The 19,111-nt window shown below is 42.1% G+C and overlaps 1 protein-coding gene across 11 annotated transcripts in view; it reads right to left on the reverse strand.

Moving 5' to 3' along the window:
• Positions 1 to 19,111, reverse strand: part of METTL8 (methyltransferase 8, tRNA N3-cytidine) — a 180,016-nt gene that overhangs the window by 66,234 nt on the left and 94,671 nt on the right. For 6 of the 11 annotated variants that reach the window (XR_012094219.1, XR_012094218.1, XR_012094217.1 and 3 more), the window contains exons 8-10: positions 14,549 to 14,655; positions 14,342 to 14,407; positions 12,615 to 12,931 (exon numbers count right to left, since the gene is read on the reverse strand). Coding sequence is in view for 4 of the 11 variants with exons in the window: in XM_007965331.3 (XP_007963522.1) it covers positions 12,741 to 12,931; positions 14,342 to 14,407; positions 14,549 to 14,655 (364 nt within the window). In the remaining 7 variants the exon portion in view is untranslated. Of the gene's footprint in view, positions 1 to 12,359; positions 12,932 to 14,341; positions 14,408 to 14,548; positions 14,656 to 19,111 lie in introns of those variants that run through there. The other 5 variants (XM_007965331.3, XM_007965330.3, XM_073019810.1 and 2 more) reach the window with 2 other exon arrangements.

Raw genomic sequence — 19,111 nt, forward strand, 5'->3', positions numbered from 1 at the left:
CCCAGTCTCAGTTATGTCTTCATTAGTAGCATGAGAACAGACTAATACAGTAAATTGGTACCAGGAGTGGGGTGCTGCTGTAAAGATACCTGAGAATGTGGAAGCAACTTTGGAAATGGGTAACAGGCAGAGGTTGGAACAGTTTGGAGGACTCAGAAGAAGACAGGAAAATGGGGGAAAGTTTGGAACCTCCTAGAGACTCTGTTGAATGGCTCTGACCAAAATGCTGATAGTGATATGGACAATAAAGTCCAGGCAGAGGTGGTCTCAGATGGAGATGAGGAACATATTGGGAATTGGAGTAAAGATCACTCTTGCTATGCAAAGAGTCTGGTGGCATTTTGCCTGCCCTAGAGGTCTGTGGAACTTTGAACTTGAGAGAGAGGACTTACAGTATCAGGTGGAGGAAATTTCTAAGTGGCAAAGCGTCAAGAGGAAGCAGAGCATAAAAGTTTGGAAAATTTACAGCCTGACAATGTGATAGAAAAGAAAACCCTATTTTTGGGGAGAAATTCAAGCCAGCTGCAGAAATTTGCATACGTAATAAGGAGCCAAATGTTAATCACCAAGACAATAGGGAAAATGTCCCCAGGGCATGTCAGAGACCTTTGTGGCAGCCCCTCCCATCATGGGCCCAGAGGCCTAGGAGGGAAAAATGGTTTCCTGGGCTGGGACCAGGGACCCCCTGCTGTGTGCAGCCTCCGGATTTGGTGCCCTGCATCCCAGCTGGTCCAGCCATGGCTAGTAGGAACCAAGGTACAGCTGGGGCCATGGCTTCAGAAGGTGCAAGCCCCAAGCCTTTGCAGCATCCACATGGTGTTGAGCCTGCAGGTGCACAGAAGCCAAGAACTGAGGTTTGGGAACCTCTGCCTACATTTCAGAGGTTGTATGGACACACCTGGATGTCCAGGCAGAGATGTGTTGCAGGGGCAGAGCCCTCATGGAGAACCTCTGCTAGGGCAGTGCAGAAGGGAAATGTGGAGTGGGAGCCCCCACACAGAGTCCCTACTGGGACACTGCCTAGTGTAGCTGGCAGAAGAGGACCACCATCCTCCAGACCCCAGAACGGTAAATACAGCAACAGCTTGCACTGTGCGCCTGGAAAAGCCACAGACACTCAACACCAGCCCATGAAAACAGCTGGGAGAGGGGCTGTACCCTGCAAAGCCACAGGGACAGGGCTGCTCAAGACTGTGGGAATCTACACCAGCATGACTTGAATGTGAGATATGGAGTCAAAGGAGGTAATTTTGCAGCTTTAAGATTTGACTGCCTCATTGGATTTTGGACTTGCTTGGGGCCTGTAGCCCCTTCATTTTGGCCAATTTCTCCCATTTGGAATGGGTATATTTACCTAATGCCTGTACCCCCATTGTATCTAGAAAATAACTAACTTGCAGGCTGGGCACAGTGCAGTGGCTCACGCCTGTAATCCCAACACTTTGGGAGGCTGAGGTGGGTGGATCACCTGTGGTCAGGAGTTCGAGACTAGCCTGGCCAACATGGTGAAACCCCATCTTTACTAAAAATATAAAAATTAGCCGGGCATGGTGGCAGGTGCCTGTAATCCCAGCTACTCGGGAGGCTGAGGCTGGAGAATTGATTGAACCCTGGGAGGCGGAGGTTCAAATTCCTGACCTCAGGTGATCCACCCACCTCTGCCTTGCAAAGTGCCAGGATTACAGGTGTGAGAGACCATGTCTGGCCAGGTATGTCTTTATTAGCAGTGTGAGAACAAACTAAAACAGGCAGTGAATGATTTTTAGGAGAATTGAGTGGACCCAAAGAGCAGACAGTAGTTTATAAATGAAACTTTGAAAACTAAATGGGACCAGAGAAGAAATAATGGCCTGCAACAAAGTTTTTTTGTGCTCTGTGAGAGGTGGCAACAAATTTTAGGAAGGCAAGAGGCAGAACTTCATTGTGACCAAAGGTTGTCTTATTATGCAGATAAAGTCTCCCCAGTAACCTCTTGGAACTGCCCTCAGAAAAACAGATGAAAATTCTGTCTGGGCAAGGTGACTTTCAATCTTTTCTGGTGGTTAATCTTCTCTGGTTATTTAATGAGATTTCTTAGGGAAGGGGTTTTGGGCCAATGGTGTTTCTTTTGGAAGAACTCAGTCAGATAAGGAAACTTCCACAGAGAACCCCCTTCCTGTGTTTGACGTGGGGTGAAGAAACCAAGAGTCCTTGGTTCTTTTTTTTTTTTTTTTTGAGACAGAGTTTCACTCTTGTTGCCCAGGCTGGAGTGCAATGGCACAATCTCGACTCACTGTAACCTCCGCCTCCTGGGTTCAAGCGATTCTCCTGCCTCAGCCTCCCGAGTAGCTGGGATTATACGCATGTGCCACCACACCTGGCTAATTTTGCATTTTTAGTAGAGATGGGATTTCTACATGTTGGTCAGGCTGGTCTCGAACTCCTGACCTCAAATGATCTGCCTGCCTCCGCCTCCCAAAGTGCTGGGAGTGTGAGCCACCGCACCCGGCCAACTCCTTGGTTCTGAGACAGCTTTGATGGCGTTTTAATTTCCTTTAGTTCAGTGTGCTCAGCATGCTGAAGAACCATCCTTTGGACCATTGTTTTCTGCACCCTAATACTTTTAGTAGCCATTTCTGTGCTACAAAAACACCGGAAATGGTGTTTCAGGTAAGCAGAAAAAAGCTGACAGCCTCTCGCTTTCCTATTTCCAAAGCTCCACCAGTGCTCTTTCTTGGGTTCTTTCTCTGAGCTTAGGCAGGGGACAGTTAAGCCTACTGTCCAGTTCTCTGAGATTCAGTCATAAGTCACTCTTGCAACAATCTTCTGTGACTTTGTGTTTTTCTTTGGGTCACTGAAGCAGCATTTGGCTAATGTGTCTGTGTGTAAGTGTGTCCACTTTCCATAAGGTCAGAGTGCTATTGGCTTCTGCTGGTAGCCTTCCCTGGAGGTGACTGCTCCTCACTGAGCTTTAGAGGAATGACCAACTCTGGATTCTTCATCACCAGTGACACAGTGTGCTTCCTCAGTTGGACCTTGTCTATGCCAATAGCTTAGTCTTTGTCTGTACCACCACAAATACGGTATTTATTGTTTTTTTTTGTTTGTTTTTTTTGTTTTTTTTTTTTGAGACAGAGTTTTGCTCTTGTTGCCCAGGCTGGAGTGTGGTGGCGTGATCTCAGCTCACTGCAACCTCTGCCTCCTGGGTTCTAGTGATTCTTTTGCCTCAGCCTCCTGAGTAGCTGGGATTACAGGTGTACACCACCATGCCCAGATAATTTTTTGTATTTTTAGTAGAGACGGGGTTTCACCATGTTAGCCAGGCTGGTCTCGAACTCCTGACCTCAGGTGATCCACCCGCCTCAGCCTCCCAAAGTGTTGGGATTACAGGTGTGAGCCACTACGCCTGGCCGAATATGGTATTTGATTTGACATTTTATATTACAGATTAAGTCCTTAAGAAAGACAACACTCATCCCTGATGTACTGAAGATCTTTGATTTGTCAGTCAGTGCTTTCTACTTTCATTCTACTTATCATTCAACTTTCTCTTTTTTTTTTTTTTTTTTGAGACGGAGTCTTGCTCTGTTGCCCAGGCTGTGGTGCAGTGGCCGGATCTCGGCTCACTGCAAGCTCTGCCTCCCGGGTTTACGCCATTCTCCTGCCTCAGCCTCCCGAGTAGCTGGGACTACAGGTGCCCACCACCTCGCCCGGCTAGTTTTTTGTATTTTTTAGTAGAGACAGGATTTCACCATATTAGCCAGGATGGTCTCGATCTCCTGACCTCATGATCCACCCGTCTTGGCCTCCCAAAGTGCTGGGATTACAGGCTTGAGCCACTGCGCCCGGCCTTATCATTCAACTTTCTTAGGTTAACTATCTTCTAATGTAAAAAAAAAAAAAATGCATTAATATATAAAAGTATAGTCTTCAAGTTTAGAAAGCCTGTCTCTTTGGAAAGTTACTGACCTCATAGCAAACTATGAATAAACTCCCCAAAGTAGGATGAACCGAGCAATTTATATCCATATATAAACATAATTATACTATACAGTTACATAACTAGAATAAAATTTAATGTAAATGTGCCAAAGAGGAGAAGAAATCACAGATTTACAAAACTTACATGAAATAAGAAAATGTTCAACTATGTAATAACCAAAGCTTCCTTAACTTGGGAATCTTGGGAACCTAGAAAGTGAGGTAACCCAAGTCAAATTCCTTTGGTGTCACAGTTCCTCCTATACCAGGTCAGGCACTTGCTAATGAAATTGGAGTTGGGGTAAGCCCTGGGTGTGTTGTATAGTGTGTGAGGTAGTACGTGAAAAACAGCAAAGAGGTAATTATTTATTCTCGCGAGCTTCCTCGTGCACATGATCAGCTTCTGCACACGCTTGGAGGAAAAACACCACTATTAAAATGTCTTTTTAAAAGTCAAAGCTAAATGAGTATGCAATAAAGCTTTGAGAAATGGAAAAGAAAATCTATGAGGAAAACGTCAGCTTGCTTATCCAGGGAATGAGCAGAACTTAATTCTCATGCCGGCATGGGGCTGCTGGGCACCCAGCTCCTTTTACTGTGGGTAGAAAACAAGTCCCCAAATTGCTACTGAGCCAAACTTTAAAGGCCAGTCAGGAAATGAGCAGCAGTGCCGAATGGGAAAGCCTGGATCCATGTTTTTTTTCCTAAAGTAAACAAAAGATCTGCAAAAGTATTTCCTTGCACTATTTGGCAAGAGAAAGAAGCACCTGGAGAGTGAGTTAGGGAGAGAAAGCATGGAAGAAATGGGAGTAAAACAAGGAAGGTTATAATGAAGCTTTGTCTCACTAATCTCCAGAGCCCAGGTGTTCTATTAAGAAACAAAGCTGCAAATGAAGAGACACTCTGAAAGAGTGGTGGATTAAGAATATATTCATGGAAAGGATAGATTTTTCCATGCTTTTTGGGATCCTGAATTTCATCTTTCATTTGGATTAAAAATAAACTTAAAAAATATCTTCTAGAAAGTCAAAGTAAAAATATAAATATTAAAATAAATGAGGGCTGTGAAAGAAAAAGTATGAGCAATGAGAAAAGCAATTATCCTTGGAGGCAGAAATTTCTTTCTTGTTTCGATGCAGCATGTGATGCTGGCAATTCCAGCCATTCTCTTTCAGGCAATTTTCAGTGCTAGTGCCAAATGCTGCTTAGGGGGATATGTCTCTGCTCACCTGAGGGAGCAGGGCACAACTAAAGATGTAAGGACAGCGATCGCATTCTTTATGCCAAACATTCTGTTCAGCAGGACCGCCTCAGGAGGAACACAAGTTGCTCTCAGGAGGCAGAAGGTGAGAGAAACGAGGCAGCAATTACATAGTGTTGCTTGTGCTAAGTACAGAGCATTAAAAAAAAAAAAAAAAAAAAAAGCCCCACTAATCCAGTGGACTCAGCAGCGGGCTCATTGCTAATTTTAGGAAGTCACACAGGTTTAGTGCTTGTTTCCAGTGGAAAAGCCTTAAAAACCCAAAGGGTGAATGTCCTCCAGTGTTTTCTGAAACAACCAATACTTGGTAAAGATTAACTGAGGAAAAAATTTCTGCGTTTTCTGCAATGAACTAGGAGCAATGGACTGAAAACATTTGGCCAAATAATTTTTATAAGCATAACAAAATTCCATTTTCCTGGACCAAACCTCATCAGCCCAACTAGGAAAGATGATGCCGGGGCTTTATTTTAGGAGGCAATCAAAGGCTCATTTTATTTGATAGGTAACATCTGATAGAGAAGCATTTCCCGCCCTGGGGCCTGGATCTACTTAGTGTCTACCTGCTGGAGAAAATCAAAGATAAAGACCCAGATCACTGGGATGCCAAGGACACAGCTACCTGGACACTATTTTAAGTCCATGTGCTCAAGTATTGCTTTTTTTCCTCTTTATGTAACGTTAACATGTATTTATTCATTCAGCTGCTTCTAGCTGTTCCTTACTTAAGGTTAAGTGGTTGTGAAACCACAGACAGTGTAGAATCAGGAGCTGTTGTTTTAAACTCTTGGCCAAGTAGCAATGCCTTGTAGCTTGCCTCTGCCGAGCTCCAGGGGCAGCTGAGGGTGGGCTGTCTGACCATCTGGAGGTTTCAGTGTGCTCCATCCATCTTATGCCAGCCTGACTTGCCAGAATTAGGGTCACTGTGCTCTGAGATACTTTGAGATGGTGCTCAAGGGAGCTGTGCTCTGCAGCCTCCTGGGTCCCTCCTGCAGGTGCACTTGCTTTTTCAATCTGATGCTATTTTTCTTACCCTCTGTAGGCACTCACACGCAGAACTATTATTACTTGCTTGTTACTGCATGTTGCTGATTCATACTCTTAGGAAAAAGTAATTTTATCTTCAACACCTCTTCCCTGTCATTTAAGACATATGTTAATGAAAGACAGATTTTGGCATCCACTTTTTTCTGTAGCTTTGAGGCCACAATATAGATTATAAAAGATGCAACTGTTATTTTACTTCTATTTATATTTACAACTACACCAAAGCCATCTTGTGGGTACCTTTGTGCCTCTCAGATCCCCAACCATATTCCAAGAAACTGTATTCCAAGAAATGCTCAACATTTCATGCTTGAATTGGTATTAATGTGGCATTAATGTACATACAATGTTTTAAATAACGATGTTTTCACTCATATTTTTTTATGGACACCTCCTGATTTCACATATTTTATATTACCCTAGAGCTGAATCCTTATGAAGACATTTTAAGGGTTTTTTTCCCCCTTGCAGTACAGAATGCTTTTTTTCTTTAAGTGAGGAGTATGCAAGTGAGAGTGCTCTGCGAGGAGGGATGCCAAGTGGAAGGCTGAAGTCTGAGGGGGTGGGGCGAGTGCAGAACTAGGCAGAAGCAGAATGCTGAAAAGAACTGATTGAAAGCTTTTTGCTTTGTCATTCCTCTCAGTTCCTTTCCTTCTCTTCCTTTCCAATTTGTAATTGTGGACAAGTGTAACCTACTTATTTCCTAGAATGATTGGATCTAGAATGAGCCATAACCTTGAAGGTCATCTGAAACAAACTCCTCTCCACTGCTATTGTTTTCTGCTTGACTCAGAAGATCTTTCTTCCCTGGTGCCTTTCCCAGCAGCATTTGGGCCCATCCATTACAAGTGCAGCGAGTAGAGGTTTTGGAATCAGAGAGTTCTGGGTCCGAGTTGTGACTCTGTTATTTATTAGATATGATATCCTGAGCAAGTTACCCAATATCTCTTCTGTAAATGGTTATCATCAAAATGAATTTGTAGGAGTTTGAGGATTAATAATGTGTATAGTATACACAAAATCTAGCATTCAGAGCTAAATTAAGATCAGCTAAGCAGTTCAATAGAAACTAGGACCCATGCTTCCTGTTTGACTCTGAGGCAACACTTTTTTTTCCATGGAAAGACACTGTCTTTCTTACAATGTCTCATAAAACCTTTGAAAAAGTCTCTGTTGCTGGAATACTGTGTGTACTGCCTTGTAGATTAATAACAATACCTCACATATATTCAATGCTCTAGAATTGACAGTGCACTTTCACAAGCGGGGAAAATACCCACGCCAACACTGAGTCTCCCGATGACTAACAGAGGCAGGAAGCAGGAGGAGCAGAGGCTTTGAAGAGGTCTATTAGCGATGCAAATGTGAAGTTATCTGCACTTGTGAGGAGCATAACAAACATCAAAACCAATTAGAAGTAACAATGTATGATCTATTCAGGCTTCAGGACTTTGATGAGTTGGAAGTTTTGGGGTTTAACAATCCAGATGGTTCTGATAGCTTTAAGTTTTGCCTCCAAGAGGGCAGCTATCTGCATATGGGTGAATTTTCAGTACCAACTAGAGTACAGCAACGACATAGGATCACACCCGGATAGAAACAGGGACATGTTCACAATTTGGAGACAAAGCATATGGAACCGAGAGAGGCAAAGCAAATAAGTTCTCAGAAGTCAATGTTAAATGGGTTTCAATACAGGCAAATGTGTCATACCGAATGCAAAACTTTTAATAATAGAAACTGTTATCTTAACTTTCTCACCACCTTTGGAAATAGTTCCTCATGTGTGAGAATTTTTACATTTGGACGATGCTCAAAAGTGAATTTTTAGAAATGGAGAAAAAAAATGAAGGGTGCATTTAAACAATATATTCCATTGTTTCTGTATTGTAAGAAGATGAAATAATACACCTTTTACTGCTGGAAAGAAAATGGTCTGTTTGAAATTCAGCTCTCTCAGAAGATGAATTTTTAAGTATCAAACTCTGCCTAACCAACTGGTCCTAGCTTTATGGATGTGAGGGGTAAATTAGAATTTCATGCAGTTATCAAATATTTTAAACTAATACCAAGCAGTTACATTTGCAACACTTCATGATTTCTTAACATCTATAGACAAAATTCCAAATAGGTCTTTCCCTTTTCTTTCTGTGCCAAAATCTACACTTCCGTATAGCAGCAAACCCTGAGAAGGAAGCTGTAGGTAGGTTAAGAGAGAGAAAGACTGACCAGGCAAGCAGAAGACACTGGTGGAAATGGCCCTGCTGCGCAGCCATGTGGAATAGGAAGGCTATGCTGGACAGAGCCCAAAAGAGACCAGTTTGTGTCTCACAGTCCAAATTTGGTTGATGTATTTTTGAAGCTTCTAAAGGTTAACTCACATGCTGTAATACATTATAGAAAGACACGAAGCTGAATTTTACTGTGCCAGTCAAGAGGCTGGCTTGAATCCGCTATTTAGAACTGAGAGAGACAGTACAATTTACATGTGTGAGAATGTGAGAATAATTTTACCTTCTGTTGTTTTTAAAACCACCTTGGGCCATGATTTTTAAATGGAGACACAAGGAGATCTGCTGGGGTTCCCATAGCAACATTAACTTATCTAAACTACCCTTATTGTATGTAATACTTTCATGACTAGTTTGGCTTGTTAATGTACACTTTAATTATGAAATACAACTGAGTTAAGAGTCTTGGGCAAATTTTAACATTTATATTTACTGACTTATCCATGTTTCAACAGAAAGCTTGATAACTGTACTTTTGCGGACTTGCCATCAAGGCAAGTTTGTGGAAAAACCTTTATGTGCTCTTCCTTGCCATTGATCTCTGACCTCACTCCATTCCATTCTATAGACAACTCCTCAACCTCTCTCAATACATTTATAAGACACCATGTCTAGGATAAAGCAAAAACAAACTGATCTCAGATGGCTCCAGTTCAGAGACGAGAAGTCAATATACCTGCTATTCTAGGTTATCAACGAGATGACCCCCTCCCCGTCTTTTCTACCTATTCCTCATCATTAATATCCCACACCACACTTGTTTTCTCACCATCTGCTGAGAACGTAGACTCAAGAACTAGCCTAAGACCTACCTCCCCCAAGAAACCTGATTCTTTTCCATTCTTTTTCAGAGCTGATCTCTCTCTCTCTCTCTCTCTGGAACTACTATTACTACTGCTACCACTGCTATATGATGTGTTGGGTGTGACTGGACAGCATCCCTCCCCTGTTTTTTTTTTTTGATAGCAGTGTCTTCATTTTCCTTTGAAGAACTTTCTTCCATTCCAGGAAGTGAAATTTCCTTCCATTCCAGGTTGGAGTGCAGTGGTGCAATCTCAGCTCACTGCAACCTCTGCCTCCCAGGCTCAAAAGATCCTCCCACCTCAGCCTCCTGAGTAGCTGGGACCACAGGTGCGTGCCACTATCCCTGGCTAATTTTTGTATTTTTGGTAGAGACAGGGTTTTCACCATGTTGCCCATTCTGGTGGCCCCATCAATTAAGCTGCCCTGCCCCAGCCTGTTAAGAGATGAACCAATGACTAAAGCTGGACCAATGATATTCTTCTAGAAAATTGGATTTTAAGTGAATTCAGAAAGAAAAAACAGTTGGAACTGAATTATTCCAATGATGGTTCTTTCAAGAGAGTATTCATTTCTTCTAGGTTCTGTGATTCATAATCAAAGTCTGCTGTAAGTTCCCTATTTGAGTATTTGTTTGTATATTGTCTTAGATCATGATTTATAGGTTTGGGATATGCACATTTTGTTTTGCCAGCTGGACTCTATTTATTCTCCCTGAAGAGCATAAACAAGGCTGGGTCTTTATTGTTTATATTATTGCACAGAATTCAGCACTCAATATGTAAGTAGTCAATAAATATTATGTAATGAGTACGAGACCAATCTTAAAAACTTCATTTCTACAAAATGTGATTTGCAAGTCAACTTATGTCCTTTTTGAAGCAAGGAAGTAAATAAATTTTTTTTTTTTTTGAGATGGAGTCTTGCACTGTCACCCAGGCTGGAGTGCAGTGGTGTGATTGATCTTGGCTCACTGCAACCTCTGCTTCCCGGGTTCAAGTGATTCTCCTGCCTCAGCCTCCCAAGTAGCTGGGATTATAGGTGCCCATCACCACGCCTGACTAATTTTTTTTGTATTTTCAGTAGAGATGGAGTTTTTCAATGTTGGTCAGGCTGGTTTTGAACTCCTGACCTCGTGATCCGCCTCCTTGGCCTCCCAAAGTGCTGGGATTACAGGCTTGAGTGACTGCGCCTGACCCTCAAGGGGATAAATACATTTTTAACTGCCACAATTTAATAATTTTCTTAGGTATGACAGTTGTCTTAAACAGAGCTTACCACTGATACCAGAAAGGGTCTGGATTCAGCCGCCAAGAGAGGATTCTTGGATCTTGTGCAAGAAAGAATTGAGTCCATACAGTAAAGTGAAAACAAGTTTATCAAGAAAGTAAAGAATAGTGGCTCAAGCCTGTAATCCCAGCACTTTGGGAGGCCGAGACCATCCTGGCTAACACGGTGAAAAGCTGTCTCTACTAAAAAATACAAAAAACTAGCCGGGCGAGGTGGCAGGCGCCTGTCAGCTACTCGGGAGGCTGAGGCAGGAGAATGGCATGAACCCGGGAGGCGGAGCTTGCAGTGAGCTGAGATCCGGCCACTGCACTCCAGCCTGGGCGACAGAGCCAGACTCCCTCTCAAAAAAAAAAACAAACAAACAAAAAAAAAAGTAAAGAATAGGCCGGGTATGGTGGCTCACATCTGTAATCCCAGCACTTTGGGAGGCCGAGGCAGGCGGATCATGAGGTCAGGAGATTGAGACCATCCTGGCTAACATGGTGAAACCCCGTCTCTACTAAAAATACAAAAAAAAAAAAATTAGCCGGGCATGGTGGTGGGCGCCTGTAGTCCCAGCTACTCAGGAGGCTGAGGCAGAAGAATGGCGTGAACCCGGGAGGCAGAGCTGGCAGTGAGCTGAGATCATGCCACGGCACTCCAGCCTGGGTGCCAGAGCGAGACTCCATCTCAAAAAAAAAAAAGAAAAAGAAAAAGAAAAAAAGTAAAGCATGGCTACTCCATAGGCAGAGCAGCCCCAAGGGCTACTGGTTGCCCATTTTTATGGTTATTTCTTGATTATATGCTAAACAAGGGATGGATTATTCAGGCCTCCCCTTTGTAGACCATATAGGTAACTTCCTGATGTTGCCATGACATTTGTAAACTGTCATGGCACTGGTGGGAGTGTAGCAGTGAGGATAGCCAGAGGACACTCTCATTGCCATCTTGGTTTTGGTGGCATTTGGCCGGCTTCTTCACTGCAACCTGTTTTATCAGCAAGGTCTGCATGACCTGTATCTTGTACTGACTTCCTATCTCATCCTGTGACTAAGAATGCCTTAACCTCCTGGGATTGCAGCCCAGTAGGTCTCAGCCTCATTTTACACAGTCCCTATTCAAGATGAAGTTGCTCTGGTCAAAAGCCCCTGATACAAGAGCTTGTCAGCTTACATATCTTTTTTTTTTTTTAATTTTGAGATGAGGTCTTACCCTGTCATTCAGTTTGGAGTGCAGTGGTACGATCTCAGCTCACTGCAACCTCTGCCTCCCAGGCTCAAGCGATCCTCCCACCTCAGTGTCCCGAGTAGCTGGGACCACAGGTATGTGCCACCATGCCTGGCTAATTTTTGTATTTTTGGTAGAGAAAGGGTTTCGCCATGTCCAGGCTGGTCTCGAACTCCTGACTTGAAGCGATCTGCCTGCCTCAATCTCCCAAAGTGCTGGGATTACAGGTGTGAGCCACTGCACCTGGCCTAACAACATGTATATCTAAGAATAGCCTGAAAATAATGTTAGCATGGGCTATACTTCCCCAATTTTAGGAAAGGAAAGAGGAACTAAAATTCGATTTCAGGTGTCAGCCCCTGAATTAAAGAAAAAAAAGTGGGAGAAAATAGACAACAACAAGACAAAAAATAATACACTTTGACTTTGGGCTTGTTGTAGCTTTCCCTGGAAACAAGGTGTGCTTTCTCTCTGCAATCAGATGACAATGGGAAGAGTCCGACTGTGTTTGGGAACTGGTTTACTAAGCCCAAACAAATAAACAATTTTTTTTACTTCCAAAAAATGTCAAGTTAAGATTTCTCAAAATTACCTGACATAATACTAATTTAATTGAATGCTTATAAAATTCAAGAAACAAGCAAAATGGTTAGATGTAATAAATTCAAACAAGCTCGGCATATCAAGTTTTCAAAGCACAGAAAAAGGCACACTGTGCCAAACCACTTACATTGCTTAAAATGTACAAAGCAGCTCACCTATGACAAAACAGCAGGAAACACAAATTCTCTTCTTTTTTTCTCATTGTCTTTTGAGAAACGAAAGACTTATAGTAGTCCTTGAATAACAGTCCTCTGGCTTTGTACCTTAACATGTTACAAAGTTCAGTCTTGAGAAAGGAGTGTAGATACCATATTGGAGCTATTCTGAGTCTGGTGCAATGGTTTCTGGAATTTGCCTTGAACCCACACTCGGTGCATTTTCACTTGTTTTTTCCTATTAACTTGTAAGCGGCGATCAACCAGATTTTGCTTTTCATCTAAACTGGCTTTGCAAAACATACTGTGGACTTCCCCTGTGAGACAAAAATGGCAATAAAAGATATGACATGTGACTAGGGATGGGGGAGGTAAGGAATAGAACATTGATGGAGTAACTGACCATCTAAATTTCATTTATACAAGAAACACTCTTTAGAACAATTTGGTGAAGGAAACCTATGAAACCAAGCGAGTTTCTTCGACTTCACAAAAATACACCATGCATATAAAAATACACCTGTTTACAGACTGACACGGCAGACGTCAACAGATATATAACACTATTGGTTGCAGCTTTCAATATTTTGAAAGGTGCTCCCTTTCTGAGTTTTTGTTGGTTTACGAAAACCCAAAATGGCAGATTATAAAAGTACTCACATAAATTTGGGAAAATCCTTGAATGCAGCATTTACTTGGTACTGTCAGAAATGCATTTTTAAAATGAGAAATTCGTTGGGCATAGTGGCTCATGCCTGTAATCCCAGCACTTTTGGAGGCTGAAGCAGGCAAATCACCTGAGGTCAGGAGTTTGAGACCACCCTGGTGAAACCCCATCTCTAATAAAAATACAAAAATTACCTAGGTATGGAGGTGGGTGCCTGTAATCCCAGCTACTTGGGAGGCTGAGGTGGGAGAATCGTTTGAACTGGAGAGGTGGAGACTGCAGTGAGCTGAGATTGTGCCACTGCACTCCAGCCTAGGCAACAGAGGGAGACTCTATCTCAAAAAAAAAAAAAAAAAAAAAAAAAAGAGAAATTAGCTAGAGATGAGTAATTTTCCTTCTTTCTATTTTGAAAATGTACTGTTTTTTTAGACATAAGGTTCATTCTGCTGCCCAGGCTGGAGCACAGTGGTCCAATCATACCTCACTGTAGCCTCATCTGCCCTGGCTCAAGTGATCCTCCCACCTTAGCCTCCCAAGTAGCTGGGACTACAGGTATGCACCACCAGCCCGGCTAATTTAAAAAAATTTGTTTTGTAGAGACAGAGTCTTGTCTAGGCTGGTCTCAAATTCCTGGCTCCAAGCAATCTTCTCACTTTCACCTCCCAAAGTGATGGAATTACAGGTGAGCACCCCTGTGATGGGCCAAGATAAGTAATTTTCTATAAATTTATCAAATGTCCTCCTCTGGTTGTGGTATATCATCAATTTTTTTCATATCTAGGCTAACAATATCTCCAAAATGGAACAGCCTTCACCTTCATCTGGGTATGAGGGTAAAACAAGAGCCTCTTTAAAGCAGTTTCAACTGGAAAAAGATTAAAAAATAAATGGCCATTTTCAACCTTTTATGTAGACCAGTTATAAGCATCAAAGTATGAAGACATCTAATGCTTAATCAATGATAGAAGCGTCAGTTTTATAGCTTCTGAGCTATAATCTATGAGATAATAACTAACAAGAACCATTATGACCAATCATTTCCTCTTGTAGATTAGCATACCTTTTGTAAAGAAATATGCTCTGGTACCATCTCCTCGAACATAAAAATTTTCAGATAAACAACGTCCTGAAAAAAATTGTGAAAAGAGAGACTTTTAAGGGTATTCCTTAAAAACAACAACAACAACAACTAAATACTTTGATGTGAAATATAATCAAGGCATCTTTAGAACACTTAAAAATAACCTCAAACTGAATATACTATTACCCTTTTTAAAACGAAGCTGAGTCTTATCATATCTTCCATAGTCTCGAAATAACAGCATTCCTCCAGGTTTCAGTAACTTGGACAGTCGGTTTACAACACCTTGCATCCTTTGAAAACAAAGTATTAAAAAGATACCCAGTTTGTGGAAATCTTGTTTTATATGCTAGCTTTAACTTTGTTGAAGACAAAATAAGAAAAGCTTGATAAGGCCAAAGAAATCTAAACCATAAACGTAAGGCTAACAAAAATAAAAATATTTTGTAAAGAAGGAAAAAAGAATACCAACTTGCTAAATGACTAGATTCAAAAGTCCTAGAGTATCAAGAAATCACCCAAATGGCCAGAGTGGTAACTTCACAGAGCTTGATATATGATGTCAAAGCTAAACTTCAAAACCACAGATGTTTCCTGGTACTTACAGAAAATGAAGGTAGTTCTGAGACAGATAAAAACTGAGTGTGCTTCATTTTTCTTGCAAGATAAAAAATATGACAAAGCCATCCCAAGTTGTACGTATCTAAAGAGGGAATATCTTTCCTCCAAAATGAGCTCATTCTCCTTTTGACTTCTTTATTTAGTTCAGAGGTACCACCATCATTCACCTCATGAAGATAAATTATTTTTCTTCCACTATCCTCTCCATTGGCCATAAAATTCTATGTCCTCTTTAATTTTTATTTTTAATGCCATCTTTGATATTTCCTGTCTTTTTTGTTTCCCATTGGTACTCCCTTAGTACAACCTCTATCTCCTGAGGCCTGGAAACAAATCTGCTTCCTAACACGCTGTATTATTCTCCCTGTCAATCCTTCCTGCATGTTATCGATGAATAATTCTGTTTAAAATGATAATTTTGTCAAATCATCTCCTTGCTCAAAAACTTTCATGATTTTAATCCATAGGATAAAATTTTAATATCTTAGTTGAGCTCTTAAGATCTCCTACTACTGACCCCAATTAATCTTTCCAACAGTTTTCCAATCTGAAGCAGCTCCCCTAGCCAAACTGTCATGCTTGGCCCTGAGCAGCCTCTGCCTTTGCTCACATGGTTTTTCCTCAAAGAATTCTCTCCTCCTTACTGTCTGCCTATTTAAATTTTATTCACATTCCAAGCCTAGTTCAATATCAGGGAGCCTTTGCTTTTCTCCTTTACTGTTTATTCTACTTATCTGGCTTTTAGTCAAATGTAATCCCTTATAGCTGCTCTTGATTTAGTGTTTTTAGCTAAGTGTTCATGGCTTTATGTGTGATTATGGGCCAGGGATGGCATAGATTTCAGATCTCATATTCATTCTGAGTGACAGCATTGGCTGCCTACAGAGCTCTGAGAAGGACTCATAAAGCTCATTGGGAGTTACAGAGTATAAAATCGATTATCAATGTCTGCCATGGGCAGAGAATGGTAAATGCAAGCTTGTGTGCTAAGTCCTTGTTGTCTCTGCCTTATCTAAGCTACTTAAAGCTGCTGAGGTTTTCTTATTTGAAAAAAATGAAAAGTTTGAATCAGATAATCTGTAAATTCCTTTCAATTAAAACATTGTTCAGTGGAATAGTGAGGTAAAACTCAGATTATGTCATATTACGAAGGAAGCAGATACTGAGAAAATGAAAGCAACTATAAAATAAGAGAGAAGTAGGACAGAAGGAGGTGGCATGATTAGGTGAAAAGCCCTTTTTAAAGAACTAGAACATAAGGACATAAAAGAAAAAAAGAAACGTATTTTTTGTTTATTTTATTACAGGTTATTTTCACACTGTGCTTATATCGTAGGCTTTGCCAATGAAGGAAAATCATATCTAAACCTTAAAATATTCACTTTCAGGATAAATATTTTATGTACATAGCAAAATCTTTCTGTAATTGTTAGTAAAACAAGCATGAAACTAAAATGCAGAAAAATAAACAAACACTTTAAAATGCAGCCGCCTCCTCCTGCAAATCCTTTCCTCTCAGCTATCCTTTAATGTCTGGGGTTGAGGATAAAGGTAAGGAAGGGGAGCTACTTTTCTTGATAATCTCATCTTGGTTCATAGTGCAGCTCCCGAGACAATTCCTGAGAACTGCAGGTGGGGGTGGGCTGGGGGTGAGATGGACAAGACAGGAATGGTATGAAGCCCCTTTTCTTTCTTCACCCTACTTGGGCCAACTCTGCTGTCTTCACTTATCTCTGGATAGAGGGAGAGGAAAAGGAAAAGAAGAGACAAAAAACGTATAGACTGCCTGCTTTATGCTTGGCTCTGTAATATTATATTTTATTTTATTTTATTTATTTATTTATTTTGAGACAGAGTCTCACTCTGTTGCCCAGGCTGGAGTGCAGTGGCTGTGATCTCGGCTCACTGCAAGCTCCGCCTCCTGGGTTCACGCCATTCTCCTGCCTCAGCCTCCCGAGTAGCTGGGATTACAGGCGCTTGCCACCATGCCCGGCTAATTTTTTGTATTTTTAGTAGAGACAGGGTTTCACCGTGTTAGCTAGGATGGTCTCGATCTCCTGACCTTGTGATCTGCCTGCCTCAGCCTCCCAAAGTGCTGGGATTAGAGGCGTGAACCACCGCGGCCGGCCAGCTCTGTAATATTGTGTACTTCCATTTCAGTGACAAGAAGGACAACTTACTCTTCTTTTGTAGCCACCTACAATTTATTCCCATTTAAGCTGGGTCCTCCAGACTCAGGATCTAGCCAAATTGCTTGCCACTTACTTCTGCCTGAATTTTCCAAGCTACCAAGATGCTACTTTTCTAGAACTTTTCTGGGGTTGAATCTACTACTATAGTCCTAAGTGACACTATACACATTGCCTTGCCTTTAGTTTTTTCTTTTTTTGAGACAGGGTCTTACTCACTGTCACCCAGGCTAGAGTACAGTGGCGTTATCTTGGCTCACTGCAACCTCCATCTCCCAGGTTCCAGCGATTCTCCTGCCTCAGCCTCCAGAGTAGCTGGGATCAAAGGCGTGTAGTACCACGCCCAGCTAATTTTTGTATTTTTATTATGTATTTATTTTTTTGAGATGGAGTCTCACTCTGTCTTGCCCAAGGCTGGAGTACAGTGGCATGATCTCTGCACAGTGCAGTCTCTGCCTTCCAGTTTCAAGCAATTCTCCTGTCTCAGCCTCGCGAGTAGCTGGGACTACAGGTGTGTGCCACCACACCCGGCTAATTTTGTATTTTTGGTAGAGACGGGGTTTCACTATGTTGGCCAGGCTGGTCTTGAATTCCTGACCTCAGGTGATCCACCTGCCTTGGCCTCCCAAAGTACTGGGATTACAGGCGTGAGCCACAGCACCCAGCCTTTTATTTTTTTTTTTGAGACAAAGTCTTGCTTTGTCGCCCAGGCTGGAGTGCAGTGGTGCAATCTTGGAACACTGCAACCTTCACCTCTTGGGTTCAAACAACCCTTCTGCCTCAGCCTCCCCAGTAGCTAGGTTCACAGGCCTGTGCCACCACAACCAGCTAATTTTTCTATTTTTAGTAGAGATGGGGGTTTCACCATGTTGGCCAGGCTGGTCTTGGACTCCTGGCCTCAAGTGATCCTCCTGCCTTGGCCTCCCAAAGTGTTGGGATTACAAGTGTGAGCCACTGCGCCTGGCCTGCCTTGCCTTTTTTTTTTTTTTTTTTTTGAGATGGAGTCTTGCTCTGTTGCCCGGGCCAGTGTGCAGTGGCGTGATCTCGGTTCACTGCAACCTCTGCCTCCCAAGTTCATGCCATTCTCCTGCCTCAGTCTCCCGAGTAGCTGGGACTACAGGCACCCACCACCATGCCCGGCTAATTTTTAAAAATATTTTTAGTAGAGACGGGGTTTCACTGTGGTAGCCAGGATGGTCTCCATCTCCTGACCTCGTGATCCGCTCACCTTGGCCTCCCAGAGTGCTGGGATTACAGGGGTGAGTCACCGTGCCCGGCCCGGCCTGCCTTGCCTTTTAAATAAATTTACTATTGTCCCTTTTCTATTCATTCACCTTATTTTTAGATCATTTCTATGTAGGTAAGACAGTGGTCACTGTCATGATACATCTAAATTCTAAATTCATTTTATAATAAATAGAATGAAATGCTATATGATAGACACAATCTTCCCAAGGCATCTGCTTTCTCTTCTCTTTTTTTTTTTGAGACAGAGTTTCACTCTCATTGCCTAGACTGAAGTGCAATGGCACAGTCTCAGCTCACTGCAACCTCCACCTCCTGAGTTCAAGCAATTCTCCTGCCTCAGCCTCCCAAGTAGCTGGGATTACAGGCACCCACCACCATGCCTGGCTAATTTTTATATTTTTCAGTACAGACGAGGTTTCACCATGTTGACCAGGCTGGTCTGGAACTCCTGACCTCAGGTGATCCACCCACCTCGGCCTCCCAAAGTGCTGGGATTATAGGCGTGAACCACTGCACCCGGCCTTTCTCTTCTCTTTAACATTCAATTCAAATCACGAGAAAATACATTATCTGAACCAATTTCAAATAGTCTTTTTGTGGCTATGTGTAGAATTTAAATGTTTCTTGTTATGGGTATCAAATGGGAAATCTTGTTCTCTATATGCCTCCTCCATCCTTTTAACTGTTCATA

The sequence above is a fragment of the Chlorocebus sabaeus genome, chromosome 10 (genome assembly GCF_047675955.1).
Source record: "Chlorocebus sabaeus isolate Y175 chromosome 10, mChlSab1.0.hap1, whole genome shotgun sequence".
NCBI classification, from domain to species: Eukaryota; Metazoa; Chordata; class Mammalia; order Primates; family Cercopithecidae; genus Chlorocebus; species Chlorocebus sabaeus.